Raw genomic sequence first — 16,698 nt, 5'->3', positions numbered from 1 at the left:
CTCCGCAGCGGGAGAGGCCACAGCGGTGAGAGACCTGCGTACCGCAAAAAGAAAAAAAAAAGAAAGAAAGCCTGGGACCTTTCAGGGTTGATACAAACAGTCCAGCAGAGACATCTCAGGTCCAGGTGTCCTCCCTGTAATATCTCACAGTTAGTTAAATGCTTGTGAACATTTCAGAAGTAGAGGAATCTTAGAGATGATCTCATCTAACTCCTTCATTAGAATGTTTCCAATATACTAAATTCAACCTTACTGGCTTTCATATATATCCAGTCAATATTGCTAAAATGAAAGTTTTGGCGTTTGAAAGGGTAAAATTCTGTCATCTGAAAATCATTTTTGTTTGGAGCACTTAATTCTCTGATAATGCTCAATAATTTTAGCATTAGGATAGGCAGGCCGTGGCACTGGTGCCACCTCTTTTGTTAGGATGACCCTCTCTGCATTAGCTTGGTTTCTCTGTTCAAAAGGCAAGGCATGACAGTAGCATTTCTGTTGGCCCCCTTCATGTTTGTCCTCTACATTAGACGAGGCTTCAGGAAAGAAGAGTCTAGATATATAGGTCATAACTGATTTTCTGACTGATTCTTTTTGGGGACTTTTGGAAAAGTTGAGAAGTATATCCTTGGTTAACAATGTATTTATTTGGCTATAGCTCTAGTTTCTTTATATCTTACTACAGAACTTTGGAAAGGTGTTCATTCAATCCAGCACCGTGATCTCTTAGGACCAAAGAAATCTGTCCCCCACTTTCCCGCCATGCCCAGACTTCTGTTATGTCTCTCCTGGCTCTGTCCTCACTCTTGGGTGTTTGTGTTACAGTCACTCAATGTTAAAGCATATCTTAGACTCCTGCAATTCACCAGGCAAAACATTCAGCCTCTGGAGGCATCTTGAATTACCATTCCAGCCCTTTTTTCCAGCCCAGGTCACATTATGATAGGAATCACAATCTTATGCTTGTCAAGAAGTTACAAGGGGCAAAGAGCATCGGTGTTTCTTGTTTTATCTTTGCTGCTCTGAGTTGGTAGTATGTGTTTTGTGGCTGGTCTCTGTAAATGGAGTAGAGAATGAAGAATTTCTGGATTACTGTGTGCTGGTCCCTGCTCCCCGGTCCTGGTGCCAGCCAGTCTCTCAGGGAGATGCTCTGGGACATGAGGACCGCATTAAGTCATGCCTCAAGGCATGGAAAAGGCTAAGGAGGGACTGGGCCCAGATATCCTTCTGATGCCCTTGGGACGAGGCTGTGCGGTAGGCTGTGTAGGCCAGGGTCAGCGCTGTCCTTTCGAAGTCCTCTTTCTTGAGGGTGCCTGGGTGGTTGGAGAGGCTGGCGCTCAGCCGCCGGATGTCTGGGATGCTCTTGGGGATCACATCATTGCAGATGGCGCGGAAGTCCGAGGCCTTCCGCAAGGAGGAGAGCTCCTCGTCCTTGATGGAGATCTTCAGGTCAGGGCTGATCTCAAGTTCAGCCAGAAGGAACTGGGGGGAAACATGGGGTGTGGAAAAGCATGAGGCATTCGTTGTTGAGGACATCACTGGATTCATGATCACGTGCGTTCATGTAGGGAGGTGACTTGCAAAGAGCTTTGGAATCAAGAGACCTGGGTCCCAGTCCTGACTTTCCCACCACCTGCGTAACCTCGGATGAGTCACCTAACTTCTCTCAGCCTCCTTTTCTTCCTCTGTGGAATGATTAATAACAACAGTACTTCACTGGGATATTGTGAGGAGTAAATAAGACAGATATGAGTGACATCTGTCACTGTGCCTGGTACAAAGCCCCTATTAAGTGACTCTTTGTTGTTTCTAGTGTCCCGAATCACCCCCTTCTCTCCTTCCTCCCTCCCACCCACCAAAGATCTTCTAAAGCGCAGACTGACTATTTTGGATAATTTAAAATCAGAAGCTGGGAATTAGAAGGCTGCAGAGAATTGTGCTAGGAATTAAGTGTGCTACAGAGATTTGTCCTCATTTCTTGACTGTTCTTTAAGAGTAGGGGTGAGGTCTGTCATAGGCACCCCCTGCTCAGTGCCAGGCTCATATCAGGAACCTCATCAGTACCATTTAGACTGAGTCCTAACTCTCCCCTCTGTCTCCGGCTTCCCCCGGCTCTAATCCATCCTGCGTGCTACTGTCTGTTATCTTCCTAAAACAGGCCTCTTGCTCTGACTCCCACGTTCATGACCTGGCAGAGGCTATGCATTTTCCAGTTTGTTCCCCGAGGCAGGATTTGAAATCTTCTGCCTGGCTCAGCTGCGTGACTATAGCAGGCTGTCCCCTTCTTAGTCAGACAGTCCTAGTACATGCAGGATGTCAGAGGGCGTCCAGACAGGAGGGGAACTTTGGCGATCTTTGGAGTCCCTCCTTTAACAGCTGAGGAGATTCAGGCCCAGGGAGAAATGGTGGCTTATGCAAGGTTACATAGCTGATGGGCGGCAGAACCAGAACTAAAGCTTAGGTCTCGAACCTGGAATTTTTTCACTGAACCAAACCAAGCGGCCTTGGGTAAAGTTACCTGTGGTTTGGAGGAGAAGTGGGGTCTTGGTGCCAGAGGTATGAGAGGCAGAGGGAGAGAGCCTTTGGGGCGGCCCCAGATTCAAAAATGGGGCTGTCACAGTATGAGGTTACTGAGACACACCTCCACTCAGACAATAGGTTTGGCATTGCCTGGGCACTGCTGGTGAGTCCTGGCTTAAAGCTCTGGCTGGGGAATATTGCCCCGCTCTGTTGCTTGGGTGCAGGTAGAGGAGCCTCTGGGCCAAGCCTAAATCTCTAATTTTGCCTCGACGAAACCCCTAATGCCAACCTTCCCTGGGACGGCATGCGGGAAAGGAGAAGGGGGTGCGAGGAACACTTTCCTCTGGGATGGGCAGGATTCCACTACCTCCACACACAAGTCTAGGCCAGTCCCCCGGGCAACAGAGGTCACTCATTTTCAGGGGCTCAGGTCACTTCTCCAAAAAATAGAGAGAAGGAGCAATGCCTTTTGAGTTACTTGCGTGGCCCACTCTCCCCTCTGCCTACCTCATAGAGCAGCTCTACTTCCTCCAGGGAGCTCTGCAGGACGGGGTTCAAGGGCACCGACGAGGATCTCTTTGGCCGGTGGGCGGCAGGGAAGAGCACGGCTGAAAGAAAAAAAGAGTGAGCTCGCCGGGCTGCAGCGTGCAGTGGCTTCTCCCGTGGGTGAACCCCAAGGTTAGCCATCCAGTCTTGAAAGTGACTGACTCCAAGTGGTGGTGGAGCTGCGAGAAAAAGGGGCAGCTTCTTTAAGACACTTGGTTGTGATTTACCAGAAAACTGGGCAATAACTGTAAAAATTGGTGAGACCTCGAGGTAAGTAGGGCCCCCGGAAGTTGTGCAAAGCGCGGTTTGCGTAACCATACATGACAGCTCTGCTTCTTGATAATGGCGCCCTTGGGCCATCAAGATAGTGTCCAGTGATGTCCAGAGTACTGTGTTGAAGAAGGGAACTGCATAAGCAAGGATTTCTATTAGAAGTGATAAGAATGAAACATCTTCAAAATAAAGGACACTGGTAGGAATCTCCCACCTCCTGGAAAAGCTGGTCGGCTGTAATATTGTTTTCTCTGTAATCCATTTATTATCTAGCCCACAAGTTCCTCAGGGGCTTGGATCAATGTGCTTTCATGTTTATGCCTGTGCAGCATAGCCTGGCAGGTTTCCAGGGTGCCCACAAGGTGCAGTTGTTGGCAGACCGCATCCCTGCATTGATGGGGGCCTTGACGGGCAGAGGGTTAGCCCTGCTTCTGCAGACCATCTTGGGGGATGGAGCCTACAAACTCCAGAGCAATAGTTCCTGGCCCAGAATTTTAGCAGGATTTGTTCTCTTTGCCAGAAAAGTGCCCATTTCCCACAGAATCATAGATTTTAGGACTTGAGAAGGCCTTAGCCTCTGCTCACTCACAGCCTCTGCCTCTGGTCTCAGGTGGAGCTCAGGAGGGCGAGGCATCTCCTTCCTACTCCACAGGTTCACAACCTTGACCATACATTAGGGTCGCCCAGGGTGTGTGGGTCCCAGCTCCAGTAGTTCTGATTTAAGTGACTAGGATGTGATTGAGACAGTAAACTTTTTGAAAGCTTCCTAGGTACTTCTAATGGCAGCCTAGGTTGCCAGTCAGAAGGTGCTTGACCCAAGCCTGTGTAGAAGGAGCTGTTCCTGCTGAGTGGATGCTCCCAATTCAGCCCAATGCTTCCCAGCCTTGACTGTGCATTAGAATCACCTGGGAGCTTTATAAACCTACACGCCCAAGGCCGCCTCCCAGGCCAGTTCATGGGCATCTCTGGGATGGATGTAGGCATCAGGAATTCTGACAGCTCCCTGGTGTTACAACGGGCAGGCAGTGTCCATAACCACTGGGTTACCCAGACCCACCACCAAGCAGCTGGTGCCTGGCTAGAATTCAGAGCTCACTCCCATCCGATGAGGCCTTATAGGGGCATCTGAAGAGACCAAGGCCCTCGTGTTCTCGGAGACAAGAGAGTGGCGGCACAAGGAGGGGTGTACTTTGACCCTACTTTCTCCTTGGTGGGAGGTGACACTAGGACCAGAACTGGTCCTGGACCAAGATGCGGCCTATTCCTTCTTACCATGAAACCCCTTTTCAAGGTAGGATTGAGAGCAACTCCTTTATGTCTTCTCTGTTATTGTGAAATGAAAGGTATTGTTCCCTTTAAAAAGATTCACACTGCAGCAGGTGAAGGGGATAGGAGGGAACAAGGTCCTGGCACGGGGCCCTTTCTGCTGCCTCCCGGGAAGTTATTCAAGGCCAGACCTATACGCTCTTCCCTCAATTGCTTCTCTGCGAACAGCTACTTCCTTTAACATGCACACCCCTGGTGGACCCCTAGTTCTCAAGAGTTGGGAAGAAAATACTTCCTGATGCAAATTTGGGCTTAATAATGGAAATGTTGCTTCCAGGAGGCCTTTTCTCGTAATTTTTAAAATAATAACACAGTTTGGGGAAGATTGTTAAAAAACAATTCAGCCTCTGGACTAGGGCTGATCATTGCTTCAGAAAGTATATGTGGGGAGCACCGGAGTCTCACAGATGGACCCCTTCCCCCTTCTTCCCACCTTCCACGGGTACCCACCACGTTGCTGTGGCTGCTCTGACGGTGTGGGGGGGGGAGGGGCTTTTATGGCCCTCTGGGCTGTGACGTGCAGCCACCTCTGGGGCAGGCGTCTCGGCAGCTCCCCGTGTCTGACCTCCTGTGCATGAGGCTAGGTCTGGAGACCTGGATTCATCCCCACTGGAGATGCTGCCGGTGGTGGGCGAGAGATAAGCTGTGTCTGGCCCACGTCGAAACATTCAGGTAAGAAGTTAAATGACTAGCCACTCCAGAGGTCCTTGTCCATAATGACAGAGGCCGGACCCTGCCAGAATGCAAATGACCCGACCAAGAGCTGACCAACTCCGAGAGGTACACACGCAGACCTTTAAACCAGACCAGCTCCCACGTCGTTAGAAGAACGGCCCTGTGCCCCTAGGAAGCCTTTCCCTGGGACCCCACCGTACACTGCTGTGTTCCTTCTCCATCTCCTTAATTCTCTTTTTATCTTCTTCTTGCATCCTTTCTATACATTTCACATCTTGCTGTCTATTGCTGGCTCCTGGGAGGGAATGAATTTTATGCTTCTGACCTCAGTGTCTGCATAGAGCTCAGTATATATACTGAGTGCAGTCTCAATATATATTTTGGAATGATTTTAAAAATAAACTAGGTATTAAAACAACAACAAAACAGAGCATCCCTGGAGACTCTCCAATTCAGGCTTTGCTGGTTTTCCTCCCTTTCCCTTCTGCCCCATCTCCCAAATTTATGAGGTCATTTTAAGTTCGACTCCGTCCTCGCTGTGAGCGATTATAAGCGGCTTTGGGCAGCCGAGTCATCTTGAGGCTGATAGTTCTGAGGCCTGAATGCTCCCGCTGGACGGCTGTTAGCAGCTGCACCCTCTCGGAGGGAGAAGGGAGAGAGGCGAACGGAGTGGGGAGGCCAGAGACTGGCAGAAGGATCCCACTCCCTCTTGGGCACCACCTGAGTGTGGAGCCTTGGGCAGGAAGGCTGCTGGGACAGTGCTGTTAAGATCACTGACTTTGTGTGTCTTCTGCCTGGTGTAAAACTAGGCCGATTTGTTTCTTCCTTTTTCACTTAACGCTCCACACCCAGCCCACACTCCGGCTGTTTCTTCAGGTTGTGAACGTGCCCACAAGGACCAGTCAGTGTGATCAGGGGACTCCAGAGACTCCCCCATGGCCTTGCATGAAGGTCTGCTGTGCCGGCCAGCCTCGGGCAGGGGGGCCAGGCCCTCGTCCCCGAGCCCCCGGACTCATGAGCCTCCAGGGGACATTGTGAAACACTGGACCAACCCGCATGGAACAAAAAATTTACTTGCTAAAGTTCACGCCACATGCACTAATTTAGTTCAGGAACTGGATCCAGGGATTCATGTGTCTTAGCATGTTCTGTCCGTGTCTTCTGTTGAGAGACACATTTGGACCTCAGGCCAAAGTTGTTCAGATGTGGAGCCCGGACATCCTAACAGCTTATGAGCTCACTGTGGGTCAGTCAGCATGCTTGGTGCTTTCGAGGTAAACATTCACAGCTCATTTTATAGATGAAGAAACTTGGAGGCTAAGAAACTTGCCCTTGGCCACCCAACTTGTTTGTAATAGGCCTGAGATTAAAATCCAGGTCTCAAGGGCTTCAAAACCCAACTGCTGTATTTAAAATAGATAACCAACGAGGACCTACTGTTTAGCACAGGGAACTCTGCTCAGTATTCTGTAATAACCTAAATGGGGAAAGAATTTGAAAAAGAATAGATACATGTATAGGTATAACTGAATCACTTTCCTGTATACCTGAAACTATCACAACATTGTTAATCAACTATACTCCAATATAAAATAAAAATTAAAAACAAAACAAAACAACATACAAACAAAAAATCTCCAATCTCACCAATAGGGTGAACCACGCTATCTTTTTGTAGGTGCATCTGCCCCAAGACTGGGCGTTCTTTAGTTGTGTGTAGCCACGGGAAGGATACATGTAGTTAATTAGGAATGAATGAATGCATATGGTATAAAACATACTCTTAAATGAATCACACATATTTAAACAAATCTCTACCTTTGATTATAATGTGATATACAAGGTCAAATTTCTACAGCCCTATGATCATTCTCTTGCACCAATCCTCGTCTCCTTTGCTCCCTCTTCGTTCCTTTGCAGTCACTAGGCAAAAGCACACCCCATCTCTTTACCTGTTCCACACCTGCACCTGGGTTAAGTGGTCTCACTTGAAATTCGTGATCGTTATTCTCAGGAGGGGCCCGAAATGCTGCCTGACCATTACCCGTATTTCCTGCTTCCCCTCACTCTATTTTAGCGTGAAGTGGATGATGATTTCACACCTCCTCCTTTCTCCTCAAACCAGTTACCGGCCTCGTGCCCAGGTCCTCTGACTTCCCTTCTGTTATTGTGTCCCTGCTCTTATCTCGAGCCAACTTGTCCCCGTGTGCACGAGGTCTCCAATAAAGTTGTCGCTCACCTTTCCACTTTTCTCTCCCACATCATTAATTTTGCCCTCTCTACCGATCTTTCAAGGCAGCATGAAAACACGCTGCTGCTGCTGCTTTAAAAAAAAAAATCCCCCCTTGCTGGTCGCTCTTCCTTCCCCTCCGTCTCCTCGCCTTGCAGACTCCTGGCCGCAGCCTGGGTCTGTCCCCTCTCACTAGCCACACTGACTTCGTAAGGATGTTCTGCTGTGTATTTCCGGGCCCGACTTCTAGATATGCAGCTGCCTGCGGGAGAGTCTCCTTTTGGATTCGTAATAGTTGTCTCTCCTGATCTCCAACCCAGTCCCAACCCCCGCCATCCATCACACCTGCTCCGCACCTCCTGCTTTGTCTGCTGTCTTCCCATCTCTCGTAGCTGCTCAGGTCAAAACCTGGGAGTTGTCAGTCATCCTTGCCTTTTCTCTTTCTTTCACATCCCACACCCCACTAATCAGCAAATCTTGTTGGCTCTACCTTCAGAATAGATCTGGAATCTGGCTATTTCTTACCACATCCCAGCTAGCCTCCTGGTCCAAACCTTGAACATTTCTCCTAATGGTGTCTCTGTTTCCATCCTTGGCTGCCAACTTCATCCTCCTCATTGTATTCTATTTTTTTTTTTGGCCACGCCACGCGGCATGTGGGATCTTAGTTCCTCTGCCAGGGGTTGAACCCGTGCCCCTGGCGGGGGAAGCGCAGAGTCTTCACCACTGGACCTGCCAGGGAAGTCCACCTCATTGTATTCTTAACACAGCAAGTAAAGTGATTCTGTGAAAACATTGGTTGGATGATGTCAATTCTCTGCCCAGAAACTTCTATGGCTTTCCATCTGCCTCAGAGTAGAAGCCAAAGATCTTCAGATGGCCACCAGGTATTGTGCGACTTGACCTCTTACTACCTCTCTGCACTCATCTGCTATTATCCCCTGGCTCATGCCCCTCTAGCTGCAGGCCTCCTCACTGTTGCTTGAGCTCACCAAGCATGCCTCTGCCACAGGGCCTTTGAACTTCTGTTCCATCTGCCTGGAATACTCTTTCCCTGGAGACTGCATAGCTCACTCCTGTGTTTCCTTAAGGTCTCAAGTCACCTCCTCAGTGAGGCCCTCCCTGACTCTCCTATTTAAACTTGTGATCCTTTATATCCTCTAATCTGTCCCAACCTATTGCCATCCAATGAACCAAATATTTTATTTCTATATGTGCTTATTGTCTGTTTCCTTTCCCTAGGACGTCAGCTCACAAGGGCAAGGGATTTTGTCTGTTTTGTTAATGCTGTATTCCCAGTGCCTAAAATCCTGCCGGTGACTGTTGAATGAATAAACAATCCCATAGAAACACATTCACTCTCCTTGTTACTCAACTCCATTGTTTTCAGAGTGCCTCACCAAATCCTTCTCTTTTTAACAGGGTGATTCTGGAACTTATTTGCAGTTACAGGTCCTGGATAATTATCAGAAAGTAGATGTCTTCTCCTGTCTCCATCACACCCTCCCTTTATCTATGAGGAACCACTGTTTGGGTCTAGGAGAAACCGATTTTTTTTTTTAATTGAAGTATAGTTGATTTACAATGTTATGTTAGTTTCTGGTGTACAGTAAAGTGATCCAGACATATGTATATATACACACACACACACATATATATTTAGTTATACATATATATTCTTTTTCATTATAGGTTATTACAAGATACTGAATATAGTTCCCTGTGCTGTACAGTAGGTCTTGTTGTTTATCTAGTTTATATAAGGTAGTTTGTATCTGCTAATCCCAAACTCCGAATTTATCCTTCTCCCATGCCTTTCCCCCTTTGGTAACCATAAGTTTGTTTTCTCTGTCTGTGAGTCTGTTTCTGTTTTGTAAATAAGTTCATCTGTATCATATTTTAGATTCCACATATAAATGATATCATATGATATTTGTTTTTCTCTGACTTACTTCACTTAGTATGATAATCTCTAGGTCCATCCATGTTGCTGCAAATGGCGTTATTTCATTCTTTTTATGGCTGAGTAGTATTCTGTTGTGTATATATGTACCACATCTTTATCCATTCATCTGTCAATAGACATTTAGGTTGCTTCCATGTCTTGGTTATTGTGAATAGTGCTGCTATGAACATTGAACTGCATGTAACTTTTCAAATTATGGTTTTCTCCCGATATATGCCCAGGAGTGGGATTGCTGGATCATATGGTAACTCTATTTTTGGTTCTTTAAGGAACCTCCATACTGTTCTCCGTAGTGCGTGCACCAGTTTACATTCCCATCAACAGTAAAGAAGGGTTCCCTTCATACCCAGAGAAGCTATTTTTAATTATCTCAGTCAAGGCTTGCACCTGCACCTGTCTTGCTCCCCAAGCCTTACCTCCTTCAAGCTTTCTTGCCCAGACGTATAGGCAGAAGCCTCCCTAAATGGAAGAGCCTATTTTTGCTTTGAGCCTGATCTTCTCTTTGACTTTTTATAACCTGGGATAAAAATCTCTTCTTCCCTCCCATCTCCCAAATAGGTTAAAAAAAAAACAGAACAATATTAAGGCTGACCATGGTTTCCATGTAACTGTGCACAGCATCTGTACCAAAGAGCTTATTGGAAAGGATTCACACTGTAGACCATATCATACCAAAATACAACCATATTTTTAATGAATCAGTTGAAGCAACTCTATGGAAATGACTGTGGGTGTGGAAAGGAAAAGCTCTCATTTATAAAAAGTCTTTTGCCAGATCCTACTGACGTCATTTACTTTTTTTTTTTTTTTTTGCGGTACGCGGGCCTCTCATTGTTGTGGCCTCTCCCATTGTGGAGCACAGGCTCCGGACGCGCAGGCTCAGCGCCATGGCGCACGGGCTTAGTTGCTCCGTGGCATGTGGGATCTTCCCGGACCGGGGCACGAACCCGTGTCCGCTGCATCGGCAGGCGGACTCTCAACCACTGTGCCACCAGGGAAGCCCGTCATTTACTTTTTTGCTCCTGAGCCAGCCCTTCAGAAACACAGTGATGTTCTGAGGTAGCCAGGACCTTGGCCCCGTGTGTTGGGGTCCCCTGGAGTGCTTCTGAAAGGGCTGCTGTGTGTTGGCTGCCCTTGGCCAGAATGTGCCACCACCCAGGGGGAGCACCTGGAAGGGATGCAGGGGCGTGAGTGAGGACATTGAGACTCTGCCTCTGCAGACTGGGCTGGGGGAGTGAGATCCAGCTCTAAGCTTCCGGCTGAGGGATCTGGGGAGTGCTAAGTTCTCCCCCATCCTCCAGCTTTCTTACCTGTTAGTGGTCAGAATAACGCCTCCTAAGGCAGTGACCATGGAGTGAATGAGGTGGCCGCTTAGTCATGCTGGACCAGTGAGTCAGTTGACACTTACTGAAAACACCCATCCGGGGCCCTTCCCTTCACGGAATATTGACGACTGAAAACACACATAGCACTAAACTGGACACGTGAAGATGACATACATTCCACCACTGCAGGGCCACCCTTCCTTATGAAACTGCTTGTCAAAGAAATAACATATGTATTTAACAAAAATCAGATACTTATAGGAATTAATACGTGTATGTTTTTTTTTAAGACTGGCTAGTTCCCTGCAGCCCCCCAGGTGGTGTGCCGGCGGGACCTGGGTGGGGCTGGGACTTGGGCCAGGTGTGTCCACTTCCCAGCAGCCTCACTAACCACAGGTGGGTCCCTTGGTCTTAATCAAGGCGGTGGGGCTGGAGCAGCCATCCTGGCACAGGGAGCCGCCTCCCAGGGCGGAATCCTAGAGAGCGCCGAGGGAGAGGCTGGGAGAAAGGTAGGAAAAAAAAGATGTCCTGATGGCAGGGTGTATTCCTTTTGGGTTTATTTCCACACTTCTACCCGTGGAGGCAGGGGGTGGTGCTGGGGGGGATGGAGGAGGAGTTTTGTAGGGAGAAGTCGCCCTCTGACTGTTTCCAGAGGGAATTCTTCTAAATTAGGCCTAGCACTGGGGTGGGGGGCAGGGTTGGGGTAAGGATGCAGGTGAAAGGAACAGTTAATACATTTGGAAAAACTGGTTTTTCTCTGGGTGTGCCTCCCATTCCGTCATAAAAAAAGGGCAATTGTGTATTCCTTTTATGATTAGAAAAAAATGTTGAAAACGAAAAAAAAAAAAAAATCAACTACGTGGAAGACTTCTGATGATGGTTGGAAGGGCTCCGCGTCATTTGTTGGCCCCGAACACTGATATGAACGGCTAATCCGGCACTTAGCATCAGCTGCCTCACCATGGCCTCTGTTTCAGCTGTGTTGGCCTTGTGTCTTTATACAGATTGTTATCATTATTGGGGAGCAGACCCTCCCCAGTGAGGAGGGGTGCAGCCAGAGCAGCTGCTCTCAGGACGTTGCTATAGAACCGATAGGTTTTCTGTTGAGAACCTCAGACTTTCTTTCATGAAATTTTTTCCTTTTCTAAGTGGTAGGTAATAGCTGACATTTATATAGCTCCTCATTTACAAAGCGTTTTATTTACATTTTTCAATATGACCCTCACATGACAACACAGTGAGGGTCAGTTTTTGCTACTGTTAATATGTTATCTGTTCATGAACTAAAGCTCAGAGAGGTTAAGTCTTCCCAGACATCACACAGCCAATGAGAGGCAGAACTTAAATCTTTGAGTTCCTTGCAGGATAGCTCATCATGTGCCTATTGTGTTTACAAGCCTTGTAGTAAATCAAATCATCTCATTTGGCTTTCTAACAGCCTGTGCATTAAAGAGTGGATATTATCATCCTTTTTTAATAGGCAGGTTAAGGAAGGCCCCCAGGGTCACACAGGGGTAAGTGGCAGAACACAGCGCCAGGGTCTCTTTGCTCTGCGATTCCAAGTGTTGCCCCCAGAGTTTGCACACGTGATGAGCAGGGAGATGTGTGTGTGAGGGAATAAAAACCCTAACAAGTGCATTGGCTTTTTCTTTCCCCGGTTTCACATCTGCTCTGCGCCCCAGCTGGCCGTCCCTTCCTTCCCTGACACTCTCGTTGAGAACCAGGGGGCTCATCTTTTTGTTGCTGTGCAGTCGTCACCCTATTTTGGATCTCTGGAAACACCAGTGAGCCTGACTTCTTTTTCCAGTTCTTTCCAGGAGAGAGACCTCAGTTGACTTTAGGCAGTGGAGAGATCTCAGTTCAGATCAGTGTGGAGCAGTCAGCACTATTGGTCCCTTGCTTCCTAAGTGATAGACCCTCATTGACTGGAGATGCCGCCAGTGTCTGCCCACGGGAGCCATAAACGATGCCAGGCCGGCTCTGAGAAGCTGTGTCCCGAGAGCAAGGAAGTCGGCCATGGGGAGCAGCCTTGCTGGGCTCCTTCCTTTCCGAGGGGGCTGGCCAGGGCGGTAGCAGCCGGGCAGACACGAGGGTGCTGAGGGGCTACTCGTCCTCTCCTGCTGCTGGACCAGCTCTCTCCAGCTGGAAAGATGCGTCCACTGCTGCTCAGGAAGCAGCGTGGAGCCCTCCACGTGGACACCCCACTCCCTCCAGGTAGCAGGCCTCTTGCCGGTCAGCACCCCCAGTCCCTTCATGTCAGTATCAGTCCTGAGCACCTGCTCCCCGCACGCCCTGCCCAGCTGCAGCAGCCTGGGGGGTACTCAAGGGAGTCTGTCCACATTCTACGAAGCAAAGATGACTTCCCTCTGGCCTGTTAGAAAGGGATGCTCTCTGCATTCTCCCCCTCGACCCAGTTCCCTCAGCAACTTTGATTTTTTGGTGTCATTTCCCCCATCACCTTCTAATACCTTCTAGCATGTTGAGGAGCATCAAGCAATTGGCAGAGATGAGATAAAAGGAGGGTGCAGGGCTTCTAATTTCTTCCTGCTCTCTCCATTCTTCCCCCCAAATTCCTAATTGTATCGAAGAAAGAAGAATGAGCATCCAGCAAACAAATAAATTAAAAGCAACTCACCCCTGCTCCACCTGTGCGACAGAGTGGCCTGAGCGTCATAATACAACAGCAGAAGCAGCAACGTCTTCCAACACATCTTTTCCTCCGAAAAGGTGAAAAGTCGCCCTCAGACCCAGTGGGACCCCAGGAGCTACAGGTATGCCCGTACTGGTCCTCCCAGTGTGACGATATCGTTCTTACCTCCCCTTCTTTTTCAGACCTGCAGAGGTGCCCTCTCCTGCCTCAGAAGGGTAGAGGCAAGGGCTGCCTCCTGGGGAGGACAGGAGCGGGACCTCTGTTAATCCTACTCTCTCTGGGATTGGGGCACTGGGCTTCCACAGAGAGACTCTGTTTTTGAGCACATCTGGAGTGACTCATGGGGCATGTGATCTCCTTGGCAGTGGGGTGGATAAATATAATTTCTGTACTTGAGTTCCATGTGTTGGATGCACCCACTGGAATTTTCTTTAACAAACAGACTTGCGGAACTTGTTAGAGAGCCCGGCAAAGACCTGGCTGCTGTCCCCGTACACACACACACACACACACACACACACACACACACACACAGCCAGGGGCGAGGGCTGCAGCAAGAGCCAGGTGGCTTGCCTGGTAGACGCCGGGGGCCGACTGAGCCCAGAGTTGCCTTCAGGACAGCAGAGTCATTGTGGTGTCTGGGCTGAGTGTCACTTGTTCCCTTCCCTGCAGCTAGCCCTTGAGGAGCAGGAGAGAGCTGCCGTGGCGCCTGGGTATTGTGCAGGCAGGTGATGATCCAGGGGCCCACAGGTGACCCCATTCACATTCGTGACAGCCCGATTTCTGGACTGTCTAGATCTGGTACCAAATCACTTTGATCCTCTCAAGCAAACTGGTAGTGTTTTTCCAAGATCATTCTTTTGGCATTAATTAATTTTTATTGAGATATACTTGGTATATAACATTGTGTAAGTTTGAGGTGTACAGCGTGTCAATTTGATACACTTCTCTGTTGCAAGATGGTCACCACCATGGCTTGAGCAACCAACTTCATTGCATCACTTAATTATTCTTTTTTGTGGTGAGAACTTTTAATATCCATGACCATTTTTAAAGTTCTGCCATAGACACCTTGATTTTGTCCGATTTCCTCACCTTCTCTGAAATCATAGACGTACGACGCTAAAGCTTGTGGGATATTTGAAGTTGATTTCACTCTGTGGGTTTCCAAGCTGTGGAGGTGGTGCCAGGGTGAATGAGCTGCTGGAAAGGACACCTCTTTGCTTCAATCAGAAGAGCTTTTTATCTGTTAGAGGAAGTTGCTTGAAAAAAAGAAAACTTGGCTACAACATTTGCAAAACACTGATCTTTCTAATATTAGGAATCGCTATTGGGTGCTTACTTTGCTCCAGGCACTGTGCTAGGTGCTCTCATTGTATTCATTGATTTAATGCTTGAAACAAACTATGAGGTCCATATAGAACAACCCTCTCCAATGGAAATATAATTCGAGAAACAAATGTAATTCAAAATGTTCTAGCAGCCATGTCAAGAAAGTAAAAAGGAACAGGGAAATCAGTTGTAGTAATACCTTTTATCTAACCCAATATATCTACAATATTATAGTTTCTACATGTAATCAATACAACTTTGAGAAGCTATTTTCTATTCCTTTTTCATACTAAGTCTTTGAAATCCAATGTGTATTTCACACATTTAGCACATTTCAATTCAGACCAGCTGCATTTCAAGTAATGGCTACAGATGGCCAGTGGCTACTGCATTGGGCAGAGCTGGGCTAGAAGGTAAGAGGGCAGGTTCTGCAGCCAGAGGACCACAGTAGGTTTAATTAACGTCCATCACCTCACATGGTCACACATTTTTTTTTTTCCTGTGTTGAGAACTTTTAAGATCTACTCTTTTAGCAACTTTCAAATATACAATACAATGTTATTAACTATAGTTACCATGATATATGTTACACCCCCAGAACTTATTTATCTTATAACTGGAAGTTTGTACCTTTTGACCACCTGGACCCATTTCTCCCCCCTCCCCCAGCTCTGGCAACCACCAAACTGTTTTCTGTTTCTGTGAGTTTGGTTTTTTAAGATTCCATGTATAGGGACTTCCCTGGTGGCACAGTGGTTAAGAATCCACCTGCCAATGCAGGGGACATGGGTTCGAGCCCTGGTCCGGGAAGATCCCACATGCCACGGAGCAACTAAGCCCGTGCGCCACAACTACTGAGGCCTGTGCTCTAGAGCCTGCGAGCCACAACAACTGAGCCCACGTGCCACAACTACTGAAGCCCGTGTGCCTAGAGCCTGTGCTCCGCAACAAGAGAAGCCACCACAGTGAGGAGCCTGTGCACTGCAGCGAAGACCCAATGCAGCCAAAAATAAATAAATTAATAATAAAAAAAAGATTCTATGTATAAGTGAGATCATATAGTATCTGGCTTTCTTTGACTTATTTCACCTAGCATAATGCCGTTAAGGTCCATCCACGTTGTTGCAAATGGCATAATTTCCTTCTTTTTTACGGGTGAATAATATTCCACTATATTTTTACATACCACATTTTCTTTATCCATTTGTTGATGGACACTTAGGTTGTTTCCAGGTTTTGGTTATTGTAAATAATGCTGCAATGAGCATGGGGGTGCAGATATCTTTTTGAGATAGTGATTTCATTTCTTTGGATATATCCCCAGAAGTGGGATTGCTGGATCATACGGAAGTTCTATTTTTAATTTTTTGAGGAACCTCCATGCTGTTTTCCATAGTGGCTGCACCAGTTTGTATTCCTACCAATAGCGCTTAAGGCTGCCCTCTTCCTGACATCCTCACCAATGCTTGTTATCACTTGTCTCTTTGATGCTGGCCATTGTTGACAGGTGTGAAGTGATATCTCGTGGTTTTGATTTGCATTTCCCGGATGATTAGTGATGTTGAGCATCTTTTCATGTATCTGTTAGTCATTTGTACTTCTTCTTTGGAAAAAGGTTTATTCGGTTCCTCTGCCCATTTTAAAATCAGTTTGGGTTTTTGCTATTGAGTTGTATGGATTCTTTATATGTTGCAGAAATTAACCCCTTGTCAGATACATTATTTGCAAATACCTTCTCCCATTCCGTAGGTTGCCTTTTCATTTTGTTGATGGTTTCCTTTGCTGTTCAGTGTACTTCCTTTTTAAATCTGCAGGGTTTGCCCAAAGGACCTGGCACAGGACTGGGTGCTTTGCAGTT

The 16,698-nt window shown here is 47.4% G+C and overlaps 1 protein-coding gene across 1 annotated transcript in view; it reads right to left on the bottom strand.

Moving 5' to 3' along the window:
• Positions 1–13,790, bottom strand: part of FAM180A (family with sequence similarity 180 member A) — a 14,305-nt gene extending 515 nt beyond the window's left edge. The window contains exons 1-3 of the mRNA XM_004272250.3: positions 13,494–13,790; positions 3,025–3,125; positions 1–1,479 (exon numbers count right to left, since the gene is read on the bottom strand). The exon at positions 1–1,479 is cut by the window's left edge and continues 515 nt beyond it. Coding sequence (XP_004272298.1) covers positions 1,135–1,479; positions 3,025–3,125; positions 13,494–13,569 — 522 coding nt within the window. The 5' untranslated portion in view covers positions 13,570–13,790 and the 3' untranslated portion in view covers positions 1–1,134. The remainder of the gene's footprint in view (positions 1,480–3,024; positions 3,126–13,493) is intronic.
• Between the last annotated feature and the right edge of the window lie 2,908 nt (positions 13,791–16,698).

The sequence above is a fragment of the Orcinus orca genome, chromosome 9, assembly GCF_937001465.1.
Source record: "Orcinus orca chromosome 9, mOrcOrc1.1, whole genome shotgun sequence".
Taxonomy (NCBI): Eukaryota; Metazoa; Chordata; class Mammalia; order Artiodactyla; family Delphinidae; genus Orcinus; species Orcinus orca.
Note: the sequence above shows the minus strand (reverse complement) of the source record. Positions and strands in the feature narration are given on the sequence as shown.